The sequence below is a fragment of the Rattus norvegicus genome, chromosome 17, assembly GCF_021556685.1.
Source record: "Rattus norvegicus strain SHRSP/BbbUtx chromosome 17, alternate assembly SHRSP_T2T, whole genome shotgun sequence".
Classification (NCBI taxonomy): Eukaryota; Metazoa; Chordata; class Mammalia; order Rodentia; family Muridae; genus Rattus; species Rattus norvegicus.
The window spans coordinates 78526319-78552500 of NC_141550.1; the positions used below are offsets into that span (position 1 = coordinate 78526319).

Genomic DNA, 26182 nt, shown 5'->3' on the forward strand with positions numbered 1-26182 from the left:
GTACGTAACACTCAGCAGCTCTTCCATTTTTTTCTACATCACAAAGGCCTGACTAGGTACTTAGACTGTGACTCGGAGCTTTCATCTGAGGCAACAAAATACTGGATGTGTTGCTTACCCAGGACAGACCCTGAAGACAGAGAAGCCATCGTGTCCTCTCCGTTGGGGGTGGTGTTAGGGATAGCTCCATGTGGAGCTTTGCAGTAAAGAACAAACCTCGTCAGATGAGCAGACATTTTGTGATCATATCAAGGTAAATGTGCCCTTACCTCAGTCTTTGACTACCTCACTTCTCCCATTTCGTGTTACCCCTAAAAGGGGGTACCCCATAAAAGGGCACAGACTTTAGTATGAGCTAATAAAGACAAGATTTTGTGTACTGCACTTCATTTTCTTTCCCGTTAGTCAGCTTGGGAACCTAGAGGCTGGTAGGTTAGATGTAATCTGTAAAGCAGACTTCCTGTGCCTTGTACGACAGTTATCACTATCACAACGTGAACAAGGCAGACCAGATACTGCTGGGCCACTCGCATGCCTCCTTAACACTGCTCTGCAGCCTCTTGTAGGAAACGAAGCAGCCTGCCGTCCACACACATTTCTGGAAAAGCAGCCAATGTTTAAATACTGCATGTTTTCTGGAGTGCTGGTTTTGCATTTTGCAAATAGGTTTAGTGAGAAAGTGGAGGATGTGGCTCCCAGTGGAGACTGAAGAGAATTTCAAGTGGACAGAATGAAGTTCCCAGGACAGCCCACTGCTAGTCTACTAACCCTGAAACAGGGAAACATGTGGATTGATGGCATTTGGTTTCTTTCTGGTTGCACTGAGGATCTTCTTCTATATTGTGCATCTGCCAAACATCTACTTTTTAAGTGGTTGACTGAGATAGTCCCTGTGACAATCTGAATTTAAACAAAGTGCTAAAGTTTAAAGAGTTCTAAAGGTAATTCCATACGCAACTGGAAGAACTCTTTGCAACAAAGACTAAAGTTGGGGCACATTCGAAAGTATTAGCCAAGGACCCACTGAAAGGCCTCTCACTTCAAGGCACTGCACACAGGTAAGGTCTCACGGTTCATATTGAAGTCTTCTCTGCTCCTGGTCTTGTCTTCTACTAGGATTTCCAAAAAAAAAAAAAAATCGTATAAGAAGATGTGAGAATCTGTATTCAATCTACTTACTACAGTCAGTCCCAAGTGGTTTTAAATTAAGTAGAAAAACAAGGTGTAAAGAGAGCTATTATTTACACCGATTCTTCACTGCTCGTAGCACAATGGTCCTGTGGTTCCAAGGCCGTTCCATCACCACTCATTTCCCTAAACACAGACTTGCTTGATACTGCAGGACACCTCTCAAACCTAAAGAACCCCTAAAATCACCCATGAGTCATAGAGTCAGCCAGTTCCAGTGTCGTTTTCTCTCTTGCCACACACTGAGACTCTAAGATGAAGTAAGTAAGCGGCTGCTGAGTCTGCCTCCTCTCTGATATCTGCTTACATAAAGGCAGGTAGTGAACAGCTTAGAGCCACTCGTTTATCAGATGACCAGGGGCCTAGATTTCCTCCTGTCCATGCCCCCGCCAAGTGTTTTCTGTCCACTTCCCAGACTGTGAGGATTATCCCATGTCTCAGCCTATTGTTTTCCAGTCACTTCTCTTTGCTCTGAGTAGTGTGAGGAACAGAAAGAAAAATGAAGCTTTGAGTGCAGCCAGACTTCTGATGGCACTGTACCCTGAGCACGGGAGGGGCGGGACTGACTGTATCCATCAGGACATCCCTTGTACTTTGCTTTGGCCCTGATGAAGGACAGGTTTTGTCAAAATATATGAAGCTCCTTTGCAATGCCAGAGTAACCGATGTATTTCCTCTTCAGAGTCATTCTGTATTAGCCTCTTATTAGTCTAGTCAAGGTAGCTTCCAATGGCTGCTGTTGACAGGATATGTGTTTTCTGGTTTTCCATAATCTTATGACCTACCACTGGAAGCAGTGTGTGTTCAGTGGAAACTCTACTTCAGAGTTTGAGCTGTGATCTTCTCCTGGGCTACTGATCTATGGGTTCAGCATTTCCCATGTGAGCAGCAGTGAACCACATTGCCTGTCAGCCACAGTCACACAGAGAAGCATCAGGCCTCTAAGCTGTATTGCTGAGTCAGGATGCTCAGTAGGGTGGTTTAGCAAACACATTTCCAATTTAGGATATTTTCCATTTTTGAATGGGATCTTTGTTCTGCTGGAAGTCAAGGAGCATCTGTATTTTCAAGTTGTTTATATCTCTGAATCTTAAGTGTGCCTCCTTACTTGGCATAGTTAAGTCTCAGCTGGGGAGTTCTGTTAAATACAGTCTGGTCATCTCTCTACGCTTCAGAGAAGACTGCTGTGAATAAGACGAATCCGGGTGTGTCCTTTTTCTTCTTTGTTTCATGCCCACTCATCTCTCTAGTCTTCTTTCTTTTACATTAAGTGCATATTTACCAAAACAACATTTTAATTTCATTAATGATTTTTCATGCTTTCAAATTCTATTTAATGATTATTATAAATTATCAGAACATACTTCTAATTTATATTCTTAATTTCAGTAAAATTAAAAAAATGTTTCTCATGTAATTATTTCCTTTCAGCCTTTTAAATGTTATTTATTTGAACAGTATGTTAAAAACCTAGCAACAATTATAATTGCAACAACCTAGCAATATTATAATTATTTTTCATAACCTTACATCTTTTAAAGAAACATAATAAAGGAGAACAAGTAATAAATCTTTGTATTTCTAAGGTATTTATAGGTATTCTTATTTATAATTTCTAGTTCTCTTCATTCTCAACATTTAAGGTTTTGGCTTTATCTTTCTCACTTGTTTGGCTATTGTCAAATACATTATATTTCTTATACCACATACCTAATCATATAGCTAGGTATATTTTAGCCAAGTTAGTTTAGTTAAGAGGAAAAAAATCTAATATACTTCATAATTACTTCCTCTCTTCTCTCTTCTCTCCTCTCTCTCTCTCTCTCTCTCTCTCTCTCTCTCTCTCTCTCTCTCTCTCTCTCTGTGTGTGTACCTCAGATCTCTTGTTATAAACCTAAAGAATTTGACTATTCCTTTGGAGACAGAGCTTACCTATTAAGCAGTACTTTTCTTTGTGTTCCTTCTAATCTGGGAATTCTTTTCTCCATTTCTGGAAGGTAATTTTGCTGGATATGATTTTGGTTGGCAGTTTGTTTGGGTTTTGTTTTTTTCTAACACTGAGTATATCCTGTTATGAATGCATTGATTCTGCTGAGAAGTCAACTGACTCTTTCTGGAATCCTTGTAAAATGGTCCTTTTCTTTGATGCTTTCAGAATTTCCTGTCTTTGACATTCAGTATTTGCACTTGTATATCTGGATATGGCTCCATTGTGACATAGCAATTTACTTAGAATTGTTTCATTTTGGAGACACTGGATGTGCCAGTGTCTCTCATCAGACTTGGGAAATTATTAACCATCATGCTTTGGAACACTTTTCTAGTCTCTACTGTCACCTTTCACTTTGTGCTTTATGTGTATGTTAATGTGCTCAACACTGTACCGGGTTCCTATGACCCTGTGTTCACTGTTTATTTCTCTCTTTTTTGATAGCTTCAAGTTCACTCATTCTTGTACTGGTTCATATTTGCTCTTGATCCCTGTGGTGAAATGATTTATTGCAGCTCCTTTTCAGCTGTAGAATTCCCTTTGTTTATATTCTTTGTCTTGTTGATATTTTTGATGATTAAACATACTGATATACCTTTCTTCCATTCTTTAAGCAGGATTTCTTTTACTTGAGTATCTTTTTAATATCTTCTTTGATTTTTTTTCTACTTTCTAAGTCTTAATATCTGGACCCCTATTGTCTGTTCTTTTGATCTTCCACCTTATTTCTTGGCTTGTATTGTGACATTTATTAACCACTGGGCATTCACTCACTTCCTCCTTCACTCCCAGGCAGACTTCTTGGTTGTTTGCTTGCTTAGCAGCTTAGCAAGGCTAAGTAGTGAGGACCATCGCTTTGCCATGGTGCCCTCGGTACCATTCTTCAAAGGCATGGCCTCGAGCTATGAGGGGCAGATTGTGTTTGGGTTTTGTTGTTGTTTTGTTTTGCTAGTGTGTGTGTGTGTGTGTGTGTGTGTGTGTGTGTGTGTGTGTGTGTGTGTGTGTGTGTGTGTTTCCTTTCTTTACATAGCTCTCCTCATTGTCTCTTTGCCTGATCTGTTAGGTTCCTAGCTAACATATCTCTATTGTCACCACACATGGTGTTGTTAGCCTTAGCACAATTCCAAATTGGGCCGGGGGTGGGAGGGTGTTATGTTGTTTGGTTGGTTGGTTGGTTGGTTGGTTGGTTGGTTGGGTTTTGTTTTGTTTTGTTTTTGTCTTTTTTTTTCTTAGTCTCCAAAATCTGATATGATTAAAGCCAGGGCCTTGTAGGATAATCTTTAAATTCATCCTGGAGACATGTACTGACCCCAGGAAGACATTCCGTAACTTTCTCTGACTGTTTCATTAGAACCATCAGCCTACTCAGAATTGCTTACCAAAAACAATTTTGATCCCAGTAGCATTTTTGGCTTAAAATCTCTGTTTCAAATAAATGTATCCCCTTTAGAAGCACCTGTATTCTTACAGCCTGTCTCACACTCTAGACAGAAATTCTGTGTTATTGCCTCAGAGCTGGTGGATACAATGGCTTGCTTTTCTTCAACACCTCTTATCTTCAGAAGAGTCTTTGTGCAGTGGTCATAGGCTACACTGCTCTTGACTTGCCTTTTCTAGCAGACTTCTAGCCTGTAAGTGATAACACAAAGGTAAATGAAGCCAGGGTTCCCCTAGCAAGCTGTTTAGGGGGAGTCCTGCATTCTTCATGGCTTACCATCTAATTTGGGCAATTAAGAACAGAAGGGAGGAGAACGGGGCTAACTAGAAATGGTGGAGTCTTTTCTTCCTGGAAGAACGGTAGTCCTGGATTTGGAGCTGTGAGGAAGGGAACCGCTGCCTCACTCTCAGGTGGGCTGCTCCTAAATTCATCTTCAGGAGTCTGATACTGCAGGAGAAAACCTGTTGTAGACTGTGACCAAAATGCCACAGTTTCTCTCAATTCCTACAGAAATGTATACATTTTTCTAGGAATAAAGAAGTGGATTTCTTGTTTTGATAGGACAGTGTCTAGAGATAGTAACTATAGCATTTTATAATAATATAGTAATGAGAGAGGATCCACGGATGTCGTTACATTGCCCTTTCAAGTTCTTCAGTCGTTTCACTTAAACTCATAGTTACGTTTGGTTTGGTTTGGTTTGGTTTGGTTTGGTTTCCTAGTCTTTACTTCTGGTTTAGAATTCAAACATCCATCATGAATAGTTTGCCCACCTTGTTCACTGGCACAGTCTGGTCCAGGCTTTTACGTGTAGACTAACATCAGATAGAGTCCATGGGAAACATGCCAGATTTGCACACTTTAGATGAACTAGGTTATCAGCGAGAACTCCCCCAGAAGAGAAAAGCTAGTATGTGCATGAAGCTGTTGTCTGTACCTCAGTCACACCAAGGGTGAGTTCATATAGGAAGCTGAGGTGAGTGTCTAAGCAGAAGGGCAAGCCCAGGCAGCAGCACAGCGACAATGGCTCCTAATGCCTTACAGGATGTGGTGAAGTACGAAAACTCAGCAAAGCGTTCTGAGACTCCTGGTGCAAAACGAATGCAAGGAGGCTTCTAGCTGACTGAGGCTTCTAACAGGAGAACACCTCAGAACACCTCTGGACCCCAAAAGACTTAATCCTTAGAATGAGATGAAGGTAGGAAATAAAAGTACTGATCCAAAACTTAGTGCTGAGAAGTGCTATAGATATTTCCCTCTGAGAATTTACAGCAATGAACAGGCCTCACATGAGCACCCTTACATGGGTGGTCAAAGTCCTCAGTCCATTTGAAAAGGCCTTTGGTATGTCTTGTCCTCTAGTATTTTGTGTAATCAAATGGGCATTATCCCTGAAAAGACCTTCTTCAACTCAGACCTCAAAGATTTCCGGAGATAATTTTTCAATAATATTAAGAAATCATTTAGGAATCATCAAATACAGTTATTCCAAGGACCGAGAGTAGGAATAAGTGGGCTGGAAATGTGACTCAGCAGCTAAGTGGTTGCTGCTGTGTTACCCATGTTAGATGGCCCACACATGCCTCTGACTCCAGCTCCAAGGGATCCAAGTCCCTCTTCTGGTCTTTACAGGTACCAGCATGCATATACAAATATACTAGTACTAGTATACAGACACATAAGCAGTAAAATTCTTTTTTAAAACTGGCAGAGTCAGAGTTGGACATTCTATGTAGATCAATCCAAAGCCTCTGATGTTAGAACTATTAGAGTATTAAAGGAAGTTAAACTAACATGTTCATAGACAGACACTTAAGGGATCTGAAAAGTTAGAATAGCAAATGACTATTATAATGGCCATGCTGATGCTTCTATAATGGCAAACTGTAACATAATATACAGTGCTCTAAGTCTAAAAGGATTTTACTTACATACAGCTAAAGGAAGTTTGGTGAGCAAACTGCTTCAGAATATAAATTTCAGAGTCTCCTACAGTGGGACTAACAGAAATCTAAACTTGCAGGGTTCGTTCACAATTTCCCAGGAAACCACAAGGAGCATGCTCAGTGTGCTGGCAAACAGACAGAGGAGGGCCACTGCAAGGAGGAAACTGAAGTTACGGCCTTGCGCAACGAGGCAGGGTACCAGGGAGCTAGGACCCCAGCCTGCCATGTGTCTCTTCAGTTACCAAGCCCACAAGCCACAGGACCCACACAGACGGTCCCATGTGTCTTTAACAGAAAAACTTGAAGAAAAAAAATGACAGTTTAGCAGCACTGCGGTTACCTGTGAGTGACAACAGGTTTCTGTCCATTCCAATTGGCGTTCTTATTTTGTGCTTTCTCTCTCCCTTTCTCATTTTCAGTGGCTGCTTCAACCCCCAATTCTACTGCTGGTGCAGCCATGAACTCCTTGACCTCTCTTGGGACTCTGCAAGGATTGGCTGGAGCCACTGTCGGATTGAATAATATTAATGCACTAGCAGGTACCATAAGCAGTGAGTATCTGCTGCTCGGGTGGACAGCCTTCCCCTAAATCCCCCCAGAAAACAGTCATCCAGAATTGACCCAAAAGGCTATGAAATGGGGAGAGCTACGACTTGGGATGGAGGAGCACATGGTTCAACAGGCAGAAGTTTCCCCTCTGACTTTGTCTCTAAACCAACCACGTCCCACCCCAACCCCAGTCTCTTTCCACTTGTGTAGTGTAAGTTCAAATCCTTAGAGCGCCATGGCTCAGCGTATAATCTCAGGTTCCAAGAAGTTTGGTTTGGTTTGGGTTTTCTCAGCCCACCTTCAAGGCAGGGGATTATAACAGGAAAGTTAATGGAGTGGACATTGGGAACCATACATCCAGCTTACTGCCAGTCAGCTCTAAGAGCTCAGGCAGATCGAGGCTCCCTCCTGGCCTACAGTCTCCACTGGAAAATTGAAAAATCTGAGTCAAATGATATTGAGGCCCTCCAGCTTGAAAAACCAAAGTTTTTCAGACAAGTGTAGAAGCAAGAACCTAATCCCTGGAAAGCCAGAAATGAAACTGAGTGACAGGGACATAGTGCAAGAAGGAGAATGGTCTTCATTAAGACCCCAGAGAGGCCGAGTGTCCCTAGAGACTGTAGAGTGCCATTTTACTGTGACAAGCACAGGGCTCTCACAGATAGCTCACCACATCTCACTGAATTCTGAAGCAAGCTCACTGATGGAGATAGGCGGCTGGCCTCTGCCCGCACAGCTAACTGTTCTGCTGTTCAGGTGCACGTGGGAATAGTGCCCAGGCCTGAGGATGAATCACATGTTTGGTGTGGGCTTCTGCACTAGGAAAAGTGAGCCGCAGCTACAAGGAGGGCATCTAACTTGCCTATGCGGCCGTTTGCTCGCCCTTGTTGCTCAGGAGATCCATAAACAGCCACCAGCGTTTCTGCATTGTGAACCTAGTTGTCTGCCAGGCAACCCAAGGAACACTGTCTGCTTAAGTTTTTATTAAGTGGGTCCTGGTCATTTACCTTTCTTTAAACCATAAGTAAGTAGTAAACTGTTTCCTGAGTGATCAGACCATAATTATTTTAAAGCAAAAACTGTAATTTACATTTAAAAGTTCAAAAAGTAATAGCTTGAAAGAAAAACAGGTTGGATCAGCAAGATGGCTTGCCATAAAGGTTCAACCCCTGGGCCCCCCTGGTAGAAAGAGACCATACACTTGTACAGATTATCTTCTGAGCTCCACAAGTATATCCCCACTCCCTTCCCACACATACAGAAATACGTGTAATGAAAGCGTTTAAAGAGTCTAAAGTGTATCCACATACAGGTTAACTCACATAAGCTTGGTAAGAATCCATACTTTAATAACTAGATAATCTCCAGGTTTTATTAAATCTTTTCATTTAGATGCTCTAGCGAGGCCAAATAGAAAACGACCGAGCCGAGTTCTCTGTGATCCTGAAGAAAAAGAAATGTTTCCTTCCACCCATGATAGCTTTTAATTAGCATATAGTACATGGCCTGGTAACCTGTGACAGCAGAATGCTTATTCCAGTTCAAACTGCCTCCAGCTTTTACATTTTGCAGCAGCCACCTAGGAGCCTCGAGACCCGAGTCCTGTTTTTGGTGCAGCTCCTCTTTCTGACCTTGTCCTACAGCAGAGCCAGCCTACTTGCCCTTCACTGGGTTTCGGATGTGTGTACATCCACCTCTCATGCTGCTTCTCTTGCCCCAGGACCTAGTTCCCCTCAAACAAGGACTTTGATTTGATCGCCTGCCTGTCCTTGGTCTGCAGAGTAACAGGCCAGTGGGGATGGTTGTCCTCCTCAGCACGTGCTCGTGACTGCTGTGTTCACCCGTCCGTGTCCTGTGCCCGTGACTGCTGTGTGTCTACCCGTCCGTGTCCTGTGCCTCTGCGCCTGCTTTGTTTTGTGTTGCTGGCCTTTCCCACCCTTATTGTGAGGACCCAAGGGGAACTTGTGTTGAATGCTGAGAAACCACAGCTAGTCCTTGTGTGGGATCACATGTTATACAGTTTGCTCTGGCAAGGACAAGTTTCAAATTGAGTTGCTTTGCCATGTGGGTTAATAGAAATATACATAGTTCTTGACAAGAAAGAATGTTCTTAACTTCAAATACCCTACCTACCAGTCAGTGTGAACCAGGAAGAAAATGTTAATTAAAAATTATGAAAATTATGTATAAATGGAAATATATTCCTTCGTGATAAGTGTTACTAGTGCAAACCTCTTCTACAAGCTCAGCATCAACTAAGAGGGATATTTACTACTTGTCTCAGATTAACTGTTAAAGGAAACCCCTGAGGGTGAAGTGTCCTCTTGGTTCTTTCTTCCTCAGAAGAAATGATGTCACTGCTAATGATGGTTCTCTCAAGGTAATCAAGAAATACGTCTTCAGTTCATGACAGCTTACATATTGTTTCCTTCCGAGCTGTGTCCCAGGAAGTGTTAGTGTATGGCACTGTGGCTCAGTAATGAGAGGGTTCTGGTTTTCTAAGCAGAACCAGCTATTATCCATGAACAGAGCAGCCAGAGAGAAGTAGGAGATGACACATCTTAGCCTAGAGTCCCTGCTTGAAGGACGGCCCCTCTCTAAAGAGTTCACAAAGGAGTTGCTAGGTTAAACTGTTTGAAAAACTTACTTTTCCCTCATATATTAATGAGCAAAGCAAAAAAGTATAGCTGTCTAAAGGTAAAGCCAGAATCAACAAGACCAAAAAGAACATGAGTCATTCAGGGCTTGCATCTAGATAGTTTGATTAATATATAAAACATAGGTATTAGATATTATATCAATATCTAAATTAAACAAAAACTTTCTTTTTTTTTTTTTTTTCGGAGCTGGGGACCAAACCCAGGGCCTTGTGCTTGCTAGGCAAGCGCTCTACCACTGAGCTAAATCCCCAACCCAAACAAAAACTTTCTAAGCACATATATCCACCCAGGAGCCTTTATCTGATTTCTTTCTAAATATAAGTGAAATGCATCCTTCCTCTTCTTTAATTGTGTGACTCTTTTACAAAGCTTAACATGTTTCCTTAAAACTATGATTCTTTGACTGTAACAAGTCATAAGCACTTGGTGAAGGGTCATTTCAGATTCTTTCATATGGATAAAAGAAGAAAGGATTTAAGTCGCTTAGACTGCTCTTTATTTGCATTATGGAGTCACTGTTTGATCTGCCTTCTAGCAGTTTATGAAGATGAATGTCACTCTGCACCACAGCGCAACACAAACACTTGCATTTGTGATCTTCCCAACATAGGCAAACATGGAAGGGCAGGTAGCTGAGATACTCATCTTCTGTTCTCGTCGCTTCCCTGACCCTCGTTCATTAGCAGTAGCTTAGCAGGCTAGACCTGCTCTAATGCAGTCCTTACTTTTCCTCTCTTGTGTGATCTGTAGCACCTAGAAGAGAGGCTTGCAAGTAAATGTAGTTGGCTTATGGCCACTCCTTCTAGTTATGTTCAGCACCATCCCCACAGTGCTCACAAGGTTATTTGTTTACAGTCAGGGATGCGTCTGCCATTTTAACTAATTTGCATCTGTGAGTGAAGTCCTCTGAAAAGTAATTATGACGTAACAGCTTAGTAGTCGGGGGCAAATCAACCCTATTATCAATCAGGCCATCTACCTCGGCCTCTCTTACATAAGTTTGCCACACCTTTCATTATATCCAGATATCTTTGTCTAAATAGCATGAGTGAGAATTTCGATGACTAGGGAAAATAATTGATCCATTCAGCTTCCTCGAAGAAAAGCTTTATTCTTTTTAATGGAAATATTTTATTCAACTAATCTTTCTCAAACCCCTGTTTCTATTGTTCGAGGCTTTCAGAGGCAATCAGATGTTAACAGCTGAATTGATGCATGTTAACTTTGATACCACGATTATTTAATGTAGAATAACATGACCTAGTGTCTAAGAATTGCTCCCCACAGTTGAGTCCTCCTCTGAGGGTTCTTCAGATGTGCACCTCCACCTGCTACTGCCTGGACTTAGCCAGCCCATAGCCGCCAAGACTTTAAAATATATTTTCCAAGATAGCGTAATTCCAGAATATATAATGTATTTTCCAAGATGGTATAAACATTCTCAGTGCATTTGTTTGAAAGAACTTTTTGACCCCTCTTATTCTTTATTCAAGAAAGATTTATGTCATAGACTAGGGAAGCTTTAGGCTGGTATGACCACTTCTCCCCACCTTGGCATCTCTATTCCATGTATTTCGGTGCCTCCCTGTAACTGCCCCCAAACACATAAGGCTAGGGGTTGTCTTCTACATACACAGTGGCAGTGGCAGCAAGCAGAGCTTCTAGAAAGGAGCTCTTGATTGGAGTATATAGTCTAAGAACACAACCGACCATGACAGCATACAACCCAGAAGGATGGACGGCATAGCTGCGATTTTGCCTGCTGGAGCTGCAGGCTCCCACAAATCTAGTTAGTTCTGGGAGATGTAAAGTTCATTCTGTTTCTGTCTTAAGAGGTGGAAAACGGCCAAAATGGGGGAGAATTTCAAGCTACAGCCTAAGTCAGGTCCTTTTATATGGGACTAATGTGAGAGTGTATAGACACTCCACAGCCCTTATGACAAGCTAGGACAGGTAGATTTGGAGGTCTTCATTAGAGTGGAGCTTTAGGCCTCCGCATGTCCATGTCAGGCAGAGTTCTAAAGGCTGCTGTGCACACATGAATCCACACTCTTTGGAATAGAGGGCAAGTCACTTTCCTTCCAGAATTCCCTCCTATAGAGGAATTGAGTCCACAGCTTGATGACCTACATTCCTAATACCTGCTGTGGAACTGAAAGTTTCACTCCACTGGTTCCAAGTCATCTCACATACTCAGAAGTATCATACACATACTGAACAGCACACATAAACCATGACCAAAAGGGAAAAGAGAACTCCTCTCCAGTCCTTTGGCAGCCCCAACAATAGAGATGTGGGGAAGAAAAGACAGTAGTGTAAATATGGTTCGATGGTGTCTGAGGACTCATTGAATAGGGGACGGACTCTAAGCTCTCTAACAGTGCTTATCTGCATGACCTCATAGAAGAGAACAGACTTATTCCTACTGAGGACCTAGAGGAGGCCCAATAGGTCCTCTTAGCTTACTGTGCATAGTTTCTGAGTGACTTTGGATTACTTCCTTTCTCTGAGGGCTAGAGTTTCATCCTTGCAGTCTACAGACTTCCTTACCCAGCTTCTCTGAGAACACTGTTGTACAGCTACTCGAGGCCCAGTTCAGTCTCCTTCCAGGCTCCAAACCCAGAGCATTAGAAGAGTTCTCTACAGCTAAGTCATGGTCAACTTCTATCCCACACATTGTCCTTCCGGTCTGAGGCAGGAAGTTGTCCAGGCAGCAGAGGCACACATACAGTGTAGATAGGGATCCCCACTTCCTTTCCTTCCTGAGGACTGCAAGTGGTGGCACTAAAGGGAGTGCTGAGTTGATTTCCCCTTAGCTTTTCCAGGATCTTTACTAGCTGTCCTCTGGTACCACCAAGATTAGCATTATTTCTAGTAAGTTCTTCTCAGAAACAAATCTGTTTTTTTAAAGCCTTTTTAATCAAAAGAAAAATGCAAAGGCAATTGTGTTATGTATTCCATTTCCTGAATTCATGTGCAAGTTCATACTCAGTGAAGCATTGTTTGCTCTGACGGAGCACTCTAGGATAGTGTCACAGACTAGAGCAGCCAGGGAACAAGGACAGTATTACACACTGGTCTACATGCAGATCCTCTAAGCTGCTGCCAGAGTCCCAGGTTATAGACAGTGTCATTCCAGTCCACTAGGAAGCATGACACTGATTTCTGTCACAAGTGTGTGTGCACATAGGGTGTAAGCAGCCCGAAGTGTCCTGCTGCCCTAGTCTGAACCAGTTAGGCTATGTATTCCCAAGTCCCAGTTCCTCACATCACCCTGGGACTGTGTAGAAAAGTCATATCAGTGGTACTGCTGACTCGCTGGGGTGCAGAACTAAGACCTTGTCTGCTCTTCGACTTCCTTATCACACAACTTCAATGTAAGCAGCAGTTTCTCGATTCCCCAGCCTTCTGAACAGGGTCAGTGGACAGCAGTGGACATGCGTGTTAGGTCTCAGCCACACAGGTTTGGGTTGGATTGGGTTTTCTTTTCTTTGCATGCTTCCAAGATCTAAGAAGCAGAGGTATAGATTTCTAAAAGATCCCAGTGGTGTTACCAGCAACTCCTGCATGGGATGGTTCTGAGTGCAGGGCTTCACTGGCAAGGGGAGGGAGGGTTACTGTTTAGTTCCTTTCCCTCCACATTGTCGTGCTGTACTTCTCCATATGTATCGTTTCTGTGTGGTTGTTTTGTTTGTTTCTTACTTTGTTGGTTTCATTGGTGTGTGAGCTGCATGCACTTCCTGTTGTACTGTCAATGATTCTCTGACTTCCTTTGGAAAGCACTAATGAGTAAGTGCTATTTCTCTTCTCTATTGTTGGGTTTTTTGTAAAGTTGCTCAAATGCTCTCAGGTATGGCGGCTCTGAATGGAGGACTTGGCGCCACAGGCTTGACGAATGGTACGGCTGGCACCATGGACGCCCTCACGCAGGCCTACTCAGGAATTCAGCAGTACGCGGCAGCTGCACTGCCCACTTTGTACAGCCAGAGCCTGCTGCAGCAGCAGAGCGCTGCAGGCAGCCAGAAGGAAGGTAGGTATCTACCTGTATCCCCAGGGCCTGGCGGGGCCAGCCAGACTTGGATTTGCCTTTAGAGCATGCCTAGAAGATGATTTGAACCAGTGTCTTAAGAGCAATCACCAGCCTAATTTCTAATATCCATGTTAAAAGTCTCAAGCATATAAGCCCTTTCTAAAAAGTTCTCTGTTGATCTCATTTTTTTTTCACTTTTTCACTCATCCCTGAAGTTCTTATCTATCAGGTGTTCACAGGAACTTACTTGACTAGTTGCTACCATCAAAACTGCCTAGAACATCCTCTCTTCAGTCAGCACAAGCTCTCGGTCTTCTCTCCTCATAGAGATTCCTCAGTACAAGGGTACCACTTGGTTCAGGCTGGTGTAGGGTAAGAACCCTCCTGAATTCCCTAGATTCTTAAGGTGTACATCCCCTGAAGTTGTGTGGCTGCCTCTCAGAAAGCAATAGTTTTGACTAATGATAGAATCCAGTTAGAACTAACTTAGACCATGGGGAGGACGTCTTCTGGGAAAGGAAGTGAGTGATCGGGCGCCTAGCGGTGCTACTAGTAAGGCAGGAGACATTTCAGAAAAATCCTGAGGATGAATTAAAACTAATTATATAGTGGTTAATTACCTACTCCAAATAAGGGAAGTTCGTCCTTCTTCCTCTTGATTGTTTTGTCCGGTTGGTTGGTTGGTTGGTTGGTTGGTTGGTTGGTTGGTTGGTTGGTTGGTTGGAATAGGGTCTCACCTACAGCCCAGGCTGCTGTTGAGTCTGTGTCAGTCTTACTGGCTGTGTCTCTTGGGAGCATGAACACCTCCGTGTAGCACCACACGCGATGGTTTGCCTTTCCTCACTGACTGGCTGCCCTAGAACTGTCAGCAGCTTGCCGATCTCGTTCTGACTGGTTCAGAAGATGGGAGAAGACTATTCTTATTCTTCCCTTTACCTTCTCACCATAGCTACTAACTGCTTTTGCTTACATATTTATGTAGAGTCTGGTAACCTGTAATCTGATATCATGCTTTTATTCTGCAAACTTAGGATTTTTAAGAAGATACAACTTTAAAGTGTTAAAAGTAGAAAATAAATTTCCCTTTGACAAAGAACATAGAGATCTTCAAAAAAGAAAAAAAATACATGAGACCTACATTACTTCTCATTGCTTCAACAACACCCCACCCTGCCCCCTTCCTCTTAGCCGGGACATCTTTTGTAGGTTTGCAGGCATACACAGCTATTTGGACAACTGTATTTCACTGAGTGTTTGAAAGAGACCCCACGAGGCCATCTTTGTTTAGTCTTTGAAGGGTCTGAGAGCCACTGAGAAGTAAGCACCATAGGAGGTGACCCATAAAGAACAGAGCTAAGTGTCCTTCCTGAATGGTTCCGCGAGTGCCCTTCTCTCTGCCATCCAGCATGGCTTTACAGGACAGTATTAACTGTGTCACTCAGACTTAGCTGCCGCCAAAGGATCAAAAAGTCAGTGGTTAAAGTCTGGTCCCATAAGAACGTTTTCCTGAAGAACTTCACCTCAGCCCACTGTCGTAAGCTGCTTGTCCTTGACTAATACAGGTACTAACTCTAGGGATGTTCGCTAACAGTGGTATGTGCTGGGCTCTTCATTCGGTCTAGTGCTAGCTTTGGGGTTGTTCTTTTCATTGGCTTGGTTTGTTCGTGCCTGCTCCCATCCCTCTCTTCCCTTCTCATGCTCTCCCTTGACCATCTTCCCATCCAGCTGATCTAGCTAAGGATACATATCACCCGTCTGCCATTAGTTTAGGGAAACTGTAACTTAAAATGCCAGTGATAACAAGAAGGGAAAGAACAGGTCTACCGCTCATCAGATTTTAGATTCCCTAATCCACAGCTCCATCCTTGTGCTGCCCTTTGGTCAGAGCTGAAATGTACCCTGAAGTAGTTAGTCATGGACGCTGGTGTATTTTTCCACCACGGGAAAAATGAACTATTTAGACTTGACACATGATTTAAATTAATGTTCCATGGGTAAATTTTGTGAAATGTTGCAACATTCCTACAGATCTAAGTATCAGGAAAGCCTATCACATGTCATGCAATTGTGAACCTTCTATGGCCGTTCTCATGCATCCCACTCCCTCTCCTTACAGCAGGCAGGCTTTACACCCACAAGTAGTTGGAGCCCCAGGTACCCAGCAAGAGGCTTATCCACACTGGTGGTTGGTGTAGCTTTGTTCTACACACAGGTGCCTCTGGGCCGAGGGGGTTTGTGCTGCCCTGGGCACCCTGTGAGAAATACATAATAAAAACAGCCCACAGGGACCAGTAATACAGCTGCCACTCAAGGTGTGCTGGGAGAAAGTAGACAGGTCAAAAGGGGGAGTTGTGTGGGTTTTATTGCTTTTGGAGATTTAGAAGAAAGAGAGAGAGGGAGAGGGAGGGGGTGGAAGAAAGAGAGGGGGTGGGAAGGAGGGAGGAAGTCAGAGACATAGACGAGGGCTATTGATTTTGGTATCCACTGTACCATTAGCATGCAATAAAGGTTTTTTCTATATGAAACTGCTTTTTTTCCCCTCGGTTTGGGAGGGTTAAAAGATCAAACTATTTCCTGGTAAAGGGATGTCAGAGGAGAGGAGTTATGAAGATGTTGGAATTTATCCCTGGGAAAACAATAAACAAAAGGACCAAAACCTCTTTTTGCCTGTCTAACTGGTCGCAGTCTTCATCTCTCTGGCATGGACATATTCAGAATTTAGATACCATTCTGAATTGCTGGGATCATTCATGCACAGTCTGCCCTGTTCATTAAAAGTATGCTTACTGCTCAGACTTCAGGAGTGGCAACACGCTTACAATGCTTTCAGTTCTGTTAATCCTTCTCGAAGCATTTAAATGCTTTGCCTGAAAGGTGCATTCAGTGTGGAGAACCCCTCTGAGCAGTGTTCCTCTTCCTAAGAATGTGCATGGCACAATAGCACTAGCACATGTTTCCAGCATTAACCACATTAGGACCAGACAGCAGTGAAGGCTACGAATCAACTATGGCTGCCTCCCTGGAGCTGGGTCCCAGACATAGCCATAGAGTACGTAAGCAGTATGGTAATGTTGACGTGTTTTTAAGTGAGGAAGAAATAACTACATCTGATTCCAGTGAAGTCTCATTCTTTAAGACTGTCATTGGTTTCCTAGGGCAGACAAAGATGTACCGATTCATAGATTCGCAAAGGTCACTTAATTCTCACTACTCAGGGCTGCACACATACACATCGTTGCCCAGTAGTTCTGCAGGGAGATCATGGAATTCTGGCCCTGATCTCCACAGGGAACAGGCAGGCAAGTTCTCTCTCCTGTGAGAGCCAGGGACAGAAGTCACTTCCTCAGTTCTGTGAGTTTCTTTTCCAGCATCCAAAAAATACCCCAACTTCATCCTCTCTCTGTCAGATGCATCTTCTGTCGTTTCTTTCACACAGCTCCGGTGTAGGTGAGTCTTGAGTTCAGTGAGGAACTTGAGAAAACTAACCTAAGCTGCAGAACTAAACCGACTGTTTGCCTTCTGGAGTTTGCATGGAAAGGGGGAAAGCTCTGTTAACTCCGTCTTGAAGAAGCTTTTGTATCCTCTGTCCTTAACTCCCAAGGCGAATTCTCAGTGACATAAAGGCCTGTCAAAACTGTAAAACTACCTTTCCACCTAGCTGTTGACTCCCTGCCCAACATTCTAACAGAGAGAGAGATGATTATTACAGTGTGTGTGCGTGTGTGTGCGTGTGTGTGCGTGCGCGCGCGTGCGCGCGCAAGCGCACACAACAAATCAAAACTGACAGAGTAACTTTGTCAGTGACTGGGAAATCTGAGTAGTGCTGCTGCTGTTGTACTCACTTTTCCAAATTGCTGCAGTCTGCTTAGCATGCAGACCACTTCAGCAAATAGTCTACACATGAAACTTGGCTACCTAGGAGTAACCGGTTTGAAATTCTATCCCTGCCCTGCCCCACCTCCTCCTTCACCCCTAAGGAGATGTTGCACTGAAGTAATCCAAAGATTCTCCATGAAAAAGAAGCTACTCATAGCATGCCCCACACCTCCCCATCCCACCCCTCGCCACCAGTGAGAACATTTCAAAGGATTAGTGTTTTCCTGAATAGTATGCCAGTGCCTAGACATTATCCTTCTGCTCATTCTTCATAGGAAAAAGCCAAATGGTTAGCCTACCTGTTACTGAAGTATTCCTAAGAGGCTTCGGGAACTAAGACTTGGGGAATACCTTACTCTGATTTTTTCTTCCTCTTTAGGTCCAGAGGGGGCAAACCTCTTTATTTACCACCTTCCACAGGAGTTTGGAGACCAGGACATTCTGCAGATGTTCATGCCCTTTGGAAATGTTATCTCTGCTAAAGTCTTCATTGACAAACAGACCAATCTGAGCAAGTGCTTTGGTATGCAAAAGAGACCTAGCTAAGCATTGCAGGTTTCCTAGTCAGGAGTCAAAATAGGGCCTTCCTTCCGGTGGTAGCTCTTGACCTTCGAGTTGCATGTACACAGATGTGGGCAGAGGTATTTGATCAGAGAAGGGGGAAGAGCCATACACAAGTGACAGACACTGCCTTACCTTAGGTGATAGCTATACTGTAGCAGTAAAGTGCCTTCCTATCTGCCTGATTCCCTTTCACCGTAGAGCAGTAGTTGTTTCTTTAAGCCCTGCAGTCTTGTCTGTGCTCTACACAAGCACTGCTAGCATTCTGCCCCGCAGTCTTACTCCTACAGTTTCAAATAGCCCACGCACTGAGTCAGGACTTGTCACTCAGGTTTACTAGTGTCACTCGTATGCCGCTCCACCTCTGTGGACTGCGGACTAGCAGCTGCTGTCCCGTACTTCCAGAGAACAAAGCATTATGATGGGCTTAGCCTGGCCAGGGCTGCATGAGTAGGTGCAGAGCACAGGGACATTTGCGTATTAACCAAACACCCCCAGACACCTAGCTCTCTGCCCTTGCAGCCTTACTATTCAGAGGGAGCATCTCCTTTTTTTAAACAGAGTAATGAAAACTCATGTCCGGATGCTTCTGTACCACAAGGACAGCAGTGTTAAATCCATGACCTCTTTATCTCTGTGACTGATTAGCCCCCAAAGAAGTTAAGAATCCAGGGTGCTCAGAGCCTTGTTTAGCAAGCTCTAGCCCAGTGAGTTCACAGCATTTTGCTGATATCACTCCTACAATTTACTAATTCACATTGTGAGAGGTAGTACAATTTATTAAGTAAAATATGATCCAAAAAAATTAGGAATGTATATACTGCAAAGAAAAATATCTAAAGAAGGATGGTTCTCAAAAGCCCAGAAATTCAAAGTTTATTTGGCTGACTGCTAGGTAATGTTTTGGTTCCTACAGGTCTGGTGCTAGGGATTAGAAGGATTAAGGCATCAACTATTTTCAGGCAATGTTTCTCCTCCAGGAGAAAGGCTGCCAGCCTAAACCCACTGCACAGCCCATGGACAGCAGAGGAATGACATGAACACTAAGCTGTCACACGGTGTGTGCACGTGAGAGCCTCAGCTACCTTTGAAAGGCTGGCTTCCTGGCTTCCTGTGCAAGGCTTTCTGGCCCACACCTTCATAGCTGCATAACTATTTTCATAACTGTTCTAAGTTTATTTGGAGACTAAAAGCAACTATAGTTCGTGATTTGAGGAAACATTACCTTGAAAAGAGCTTTTTGTCAGTCCACAGACTACTTAACTAATATGTTCCTGATAATACACACTAGCTGTGAGAATCAGGGATGCATTTTCAATTCCCCTTAAAAGCTGTGCTCCCATGTTCCTCCGTGAGCGAGGCTAGTCTCACCATCTGGGTTAGCTACTGATTTGCTTGTTGTAATCTATCCATCTGTCTGTCCGTCCATCCATCTCACTTCTGACCCATTCCATTCTCCAATCATCTTGCCACTTGTACCCAAGACCCTGAGAGAAAGAGGAGTCACACCAGAGTGAAGTCTTAGATCTGAGGTTACTTTTACTGGGCTTTAAAGTTAATAAAAATGTAAACAACCATTTTTGCCATTCAGCCTACCTGTGAAATGACTTCCTGCCTTTTTATCAGCTGAGAACTCTGCTCAAAGTATGTTTATGTCCTTTGCTCTCTCCACTGGTTTGTAATGAATTTTCTCTTTAGCTTTAAACTTTAATAGTAGTAGATGGGTGGAGATGCTATAATCTTCCAATTGCTGATGTTTGGAAGTGAAATTCAGTCTCTGGGACAGCCTCCTGTCTCCACTCAGTCACAAATGCTCTCGGGTTGCCTCAGCATTGACCAGGCAATGCTGGTACTTCTGACCCACCTCCCACTCTGTTAAAGCCAACTCTGCCACCAGGATCCTCTCCTGACTCTGTAGAGTATCATTTGTTCTTGTTCAAAGGCAGACATGCCCCTCTCTCTGATGGTGGCTATTGCCGCAGATACAAATAACTGGATGTGAGGGACTCTTAACTAAGCCCTGAGACAGTACCTTCCCCAGGTTTGTCTGAACAGTAATTCCAAAATGTTAGATGCTAGTATACATTATTCTAATTGAGTTAAGTCAGTGGGTGACTCATCCTGAGCAGCCAGCCCTGTGTAGACTGTCTGTGAGTATATATAGGACTCACTCTCTCCTCAGTATGTTTCCCAGAGGACCCAGGGAGGGGAGGAGGGGCCTGGGGGTGGGGGTAAAACAAATAGGTGTGCCTTCGAAGCACTAAATAGAGGGACAGAGTTCACTAGAGAAGGTAGCTGTAGTTCTGTGAGGAAGCTTTCATCCCACATGGAACTCACTCCTTGATTACTCGCCAGTGGCATTTCCCCCGATGTCCACAGACATGCACTGTGCATGCCTGGGACAGCACAAACCTAGCAGACCCAGCTCAGATCCGAGGATGGGCACCGCTCAGCATTGCAGTCACAAGGTGCCGGCCAGCCCCGCCAGCCCCCTTTCCTGCTTGGCTTCCCCTTCACCCTGACCGCCCTGCCTCCTTCCCCTTTGTTTTCCAGGTTTTGTTAGCTATGACAATCCAGTCTCTGCACAAGCTGCAATCCAGGCTATGAACGGCTTTCAGATCGGCATGAAACGCTTGAAGGTGCAGCTGAAGCGCTCCAAAAACGACAGCAAACCTTACTGATCCTAACCCCAGAAGCTCCCTGCTCTTATTTTAGCTTTCTTAGGGTAAGTCCCACAAGCCAGCCTGTTCTCAACAGGGAAGGCAGAGGAGGGACCACAATGCCAACTTTTACCAAGAGAGACGGTTATTTTTACATTAAGGCCTCCGTTTCTTCCACTAATGCCCCACCCAGTCTGCCATAATCAAAACCTGGGCTACCTTGTTCTTATTGAGTAAACCCCACCTCCAATTGTGCCACTGTATTCTCCTTGGTTTTGCAATTTGAATATCCTTACTCTTTTAAGAAAAATTTGTTTTGCTTTTTTAAAGAGAAACATATAAACAAGTAAATGACATCTTGAGAATTTGAAAGGCAAGCAAACACTAACGTGCAATTCTAACTCTGAAACCACTGGTGCCCCGAGAGCACTGCCTGGAGAACTCACCCTCCCTGCCCGCCCGCCCACCGCCCGCCCCTCGGAGGGCCCCACGATTAGAGATGGCGTGGTGGCCCAGCAGAGGGAGAAGCCAGGAGAAGCACTTAAAACTCCACAAAACACCCTCCCACTACATTGGTTTCTTTTAATATAAGTAGGATTTTATTTTAGGGTTCAAAGAAACATGACATTTATTGGTCAGATGATTACACTGGTTGTCTATTTTGTTATTGTTTTATTTTTGTTTTTAGAAAGGATTAATGTAAAAAAAGATTTAGAGATCTGTTTCTTAAAGCTACAGGGTTTAAAAATAAAATAAAATGAGTGAAAATACTTGATGTTTCTTGAAAGATAAATTTAATAATAAATAAATACATAAATAATACATAAATAAAAAGAAAGCCACAGGCCTGTAAATTTTATTTGTAAAAAAAGCATTTCTATTTTTATACAAAATTTTTACTGCCTCAGAAATAATGGAAGTTATTTATTGCCTATTGTTAACTTATTGGGTATCTAAAGAGCAGTTCTCTGTCTAGCTAGAACCTTCTGAAGTAGTCTCTAGAGGAATTGTTCTAGGAATGGGCTTTTTTTCACCGTTGAACCCTAGACCTAAAGTTCATGCTTTATCCTCTTGTCCTTTGTATTTGTCTGATTATTTTGTTTGTAAATTCCATTATCTAGTTTACAATTCAGTTGTCTTGACTTCCCCATATGTCACCTTTGTTCAAACTGGACCCTCTCCTCTGTCCCTGCTAGTCCTTCACCCCAAAGCACCCAGAATCCATCCCCTCTCACTCTCTCCAGATGGATTCTCTTGGGGTTTCATTGTACTGTGGAAAAAGAGTGTAAGAAATGCAAATTATGTGAATGGCTCATAGACTCCCTGAAGACCTAAGATTTGCATTAGTTTTTCTCCGCACCGCACCCTGGAAAGTGATGTTGTTGCTGCTGCGCAGACTCTGTGTAACTTCTGACTCTTCCTTGTTTTCTCCCCAGACATCTTCATGCCCGTTAGTCATCGTTTGCCTAGCATGTCCCTGTGGCGTCTCAAAAACAGTTTCATCGTCCCGTCATTGTTTCTGATGTCTTTCTGACCTCACGTCATATTTGGTTCTCTCCTACTGACCTTTGATCTAGTTTTGACCTTTGAAATTTGCATGTGACCTCATCTCGCTATGAATTCTGGGAAGTCAATGTGAAAAACATTGCTGCATTCATGCAAGACTGAAATTATTAGACAAATTATAGAAAACAAAACCTGTGGCTAAAATGTTTCTTTCTTATTTTTTTTTTCTTTTCATAAAACAGACTTGAAAGTATTACACAGGGATTGGCATTCTGCCCGGTCACTGGTGACAATAGCAATATGTGTCCAGGGACACAGAATGTTGGTTTCTAACAGACTACTTCCAAAAACAGTTTGAGAAAAAAAAACTGTCTGATTTTAAGTCTCTAGAGGTCTGTAATAGTTTTTACATTTTTCAGGCAGTGTAAAGTTTTTGATAAGGCCATTTTACGTGGCTCACTTTCTCATTAAGATATATATAGAGAACCACTTTTTGTAGATTAGTATAAGAAAATATTTACCCTGTTTTGGGGCAAATGCTACCTATTTGTGTCACCTTTTGCTGAACTGACTCACAGTTAGACAATCCATGGTTTAATGCACATGAAATTACCTATATTTTATACTGTTCCAATGTACAGGAGAAAGCTACTGTAAACTGCGTCATGTCGGTGCTTCTGTGGATTAAGTTGTGGTCTCATCATGAGTCTTAAGGTCTTAATGTTATTTGTTGATAAGACAAGCTTAGAATTGGTTTACTTATAACAAAAAGAATTTCAAAAAAAAAAAAGTTGTTTGCTTAAAAAAAAAAATTTAATGTGAGAAAAAAAAAAAAAACAAACTATTCCAGAATAAGTTTGTGTTGGCTTGAGAAAGCATTGATGTCACCTTTTTTATTGTGGACTATTAGATGTGTTTGTGTTCAGCAAAATGTGATCTGTTTTTGTTTTTTCTTTTAAAGAAAAAAAAGTGAAAACTATCTAGTGCCAAATTCCAAAGGTACTTCCTTCCTAGAGCTCCGCGTGTTTCCTGTGAGAAGTAATTTGATAACATGGTATTTTATTATGTGTTTTGTATAAATCCCTAATATTTAAAACAAAAAAAAAAGGTTACAAAGTTTGTTAACTTGCTACTCCGTGGTCTTGTTGCCTGAAATTGTTATTGTTCGTTATTTCTCTATGCTGTTTTGTAAGACATTGTATAAGTGCCCGTGTGTTACTTTTCTAATCACCCTCCACATCGATGCTATGACAGCAACCCTCACAATGTATTCTCTTCACAATGTCTGCAAACCTCCAAGGTGAGAAAGTCCTGAACTTTTAACCCTTTCTACCCAGAGCTATCTGGAATGTTGGTAACTTTTTATACTGTCATCCTTGGGTTTCTTTTGGGGTGTTTAGATTTTTTTTCTCCATTTGTATCTTCTGAGTTTTTTGTTTTTTGAGACACCCACCCACCCAAAAACTCTTAAGTCTTTTTCCTAAACCATGTTTTATTTTTCTTTTTTATCCCCCCTCTTCCTTATTATTATCCTATGCTCCTTTAGTTTAAATGTAAGAGATTGAGCAAATCCTATGAAGGTAAACGTAGGTAGATTTTTAGCCCCTACACAAACCCTAAAGACAATGTCTGCTTTTCGAGATGGGGTTTCATGGTATGTCCTAGTGTACAATATTTTTATACACCCTGGAGTTAATGGCTTTTTTTGGTGGTCTACTCTTTCAAGAAACGTTGCTTTTGTTTCTTAAACACCCCTATGTAATGCTGAGTCAGTCATTCCGCCCGGGATTCTCAGACTCCTGTGGACACCTGAATGAGAAAGGTGTCTTCACGCAAATCCCTCAGGCCTTTCCCTGCCTCTCTGGGTCCCTAGGGGGTTTTGATCTTTAGGTGAACACATTTCAAGTGGCTGGCCATGTAAGAGGAGATCAGAGCTGCTCTTCACCACAGTTACTAACCAAATACCAGGACTAGATCCTGCTGTCGCTTTTGAAAGTGCCATATTCCTCTGAGTCTGGCTTCTTATGAGCAGATGTCTTGTTCTCACAGACCCCAATGTCCTACCTACAGTCCCAGCACTCGCCCAGTCTCTGGGAAAACAAACCCTGCAAGCTCCTGGTCTCAGCTCCCCTTCCTTCTCACCCTGCCTCCATTTGGTTTAATGTGTGTGTGATTGTGATAGCCCTGAGATGGAAAGGATTAGCCTCTCACAATGCAAAAAAAAAAAAAAAAAAAAATTCCCTCCTTACAGCACGAGCACTTCCTGCAATGCCGCGGTCTGTGTCCCCCACACCTGTTTACCACTGCCGGGGCCTTCTTCGTCCTCGAGGGCTATTTTGTACTTCCGCAGCACTCAGCGCAGTAACAGTGACCACACATTTCTCAGTCTCTCTGTGGTGGTGTAGGCACACATGTAGACACACAAGACAACTCCAGTCGTATTTCATAGACCGTCTCGTTCAGAATCTATTCATTTACCAACGGCATAAATGACAACAACAAAGAAAATTCTTGAATTTTTCCCCCATGGAAGCAAACCGTCCTCCTTCCTCTTAATCCACCTGCGGCCGCAGAGGCTCGGGCCAGGCAGGTACTTTCTGTTGAGTGCTTCTGACTTTGCAGGCAACCAAGACAGTACATTGAGGGGGAGGTTTTTGGTTTTGCATGTTTCATTGTTAGAAAGATAGCCTTCCTCAGAGACAAACTGTCCTTTATCTCTCAGTATCAAACGGAAAAAGCTGCAAGGGTGCACAGGGCCTGTTTCCGGAAGACAAAACACAGGGAAACTGCATTTTTAAAAATCACGTGTAAAGCATAGACTTTAAAACTCACTCAGAGACTCTGATTGACGGCACCTCCAAGGTGTGACAGCTCATCTTTCCTTCACCGCAGGGGTTCTAGGTCCTTGGCTTGTGCTACTCTGGAATCATTTACTGTTTCTGTTTTTATTATCTTAAGTGCTAATTAAAAAAAAAATAAAACTTAAAAAATGTAGTTTCATTACCTTTTGAATAATGTCATACAAAAAACTGTATTTGTGTTTTTGTGCTGTGGGAATTGTTGTTTGTAGATTAATAATACCATTTTGTTTAGAACTACAAAATAGTTTTTAAATATTGTCTGAGAAAAGCCAAAGTTAATGCAACCTAGTGGAAACTGTAAGACCATTTGAGTATTGTTTCTGTTGTATTGGTGCATTTGGATTTTGTTGTTTGATGGAATTTGAGCCAAAAAACAAAAACGCAGGCTTTCCTATTTCTACAGCCGATTGTCCTTATGCATTTTGTACCAGTGGGATTTTTTATACTGGAGATTAAAAAAAATGGAAATTTTTGTGGCTTACTCTCGTGGGCCCCCTGACAATGACTGATTTCAAGTTTGATTTCTGGTTGATAGAAAGAGAGTTGCTTTCCTTTTAAGAATTAAAAACTTTGGCTTGATTTCTTTTTTTCCCTTTGCTTATATCTAGCATTAGAATTTTGTCTTAAAATACAGCGGTAAGTTTCACTCTTTATTCTGTACTGTGCAGTTACACAATAAGATAATTAGATTTAGAAGTACTCAGTCACTTTAAGTGGATAAATGTATTAGTTAAACTTTAGGAGTTTGCTTTTTGCTGTTTAGATCGAAGTTTTTTCTGACCCTTCTGTCCTCATTGTGAACATAACCGTGTAGTTGAAACAGTCAGACTTATTTTTGTAATGTATGTTATTGTGTGATGCGGTTTTTTGCTTCTGTCTCCAATATTAAACCATTTTCCTAATACTTGTTCCTCTCT

At 42.6% G+C, this 26182-nt stretch overlaps 1 protein-coding gene across 2 annotated transcripts in view; it reads left to right on the top strand.

Annotated features, from left to right (window-relative positions):
* The window catches only part of Celf2 (CUGBP, Elav-like family member 2), a gene marked incomplete at its 5' end in the record, with an annotated part of 179116 nt that extends 157924 nt beyond the window's left edge, over window positions 1–21192 (top strand). The window contains 4 exon segments of one of the 2 annotated variants that reach the window (NM_017197.4): window positions 6982–7101; window positions 13604–13801; window positions 18057–18200; window positions 20792–21192. In NM_017197.4, coding sequence (NP_058893.2) covers window positions 6982–7101; window positions 13604–13801; window positions 18057–18200; window positions 20792–20919 — 590 coding nt within the window. 2 annotated transcript variants of the gene reach the window in all.
* Window positions 21193–26182: the final 4990 nt, after the last annotated feature.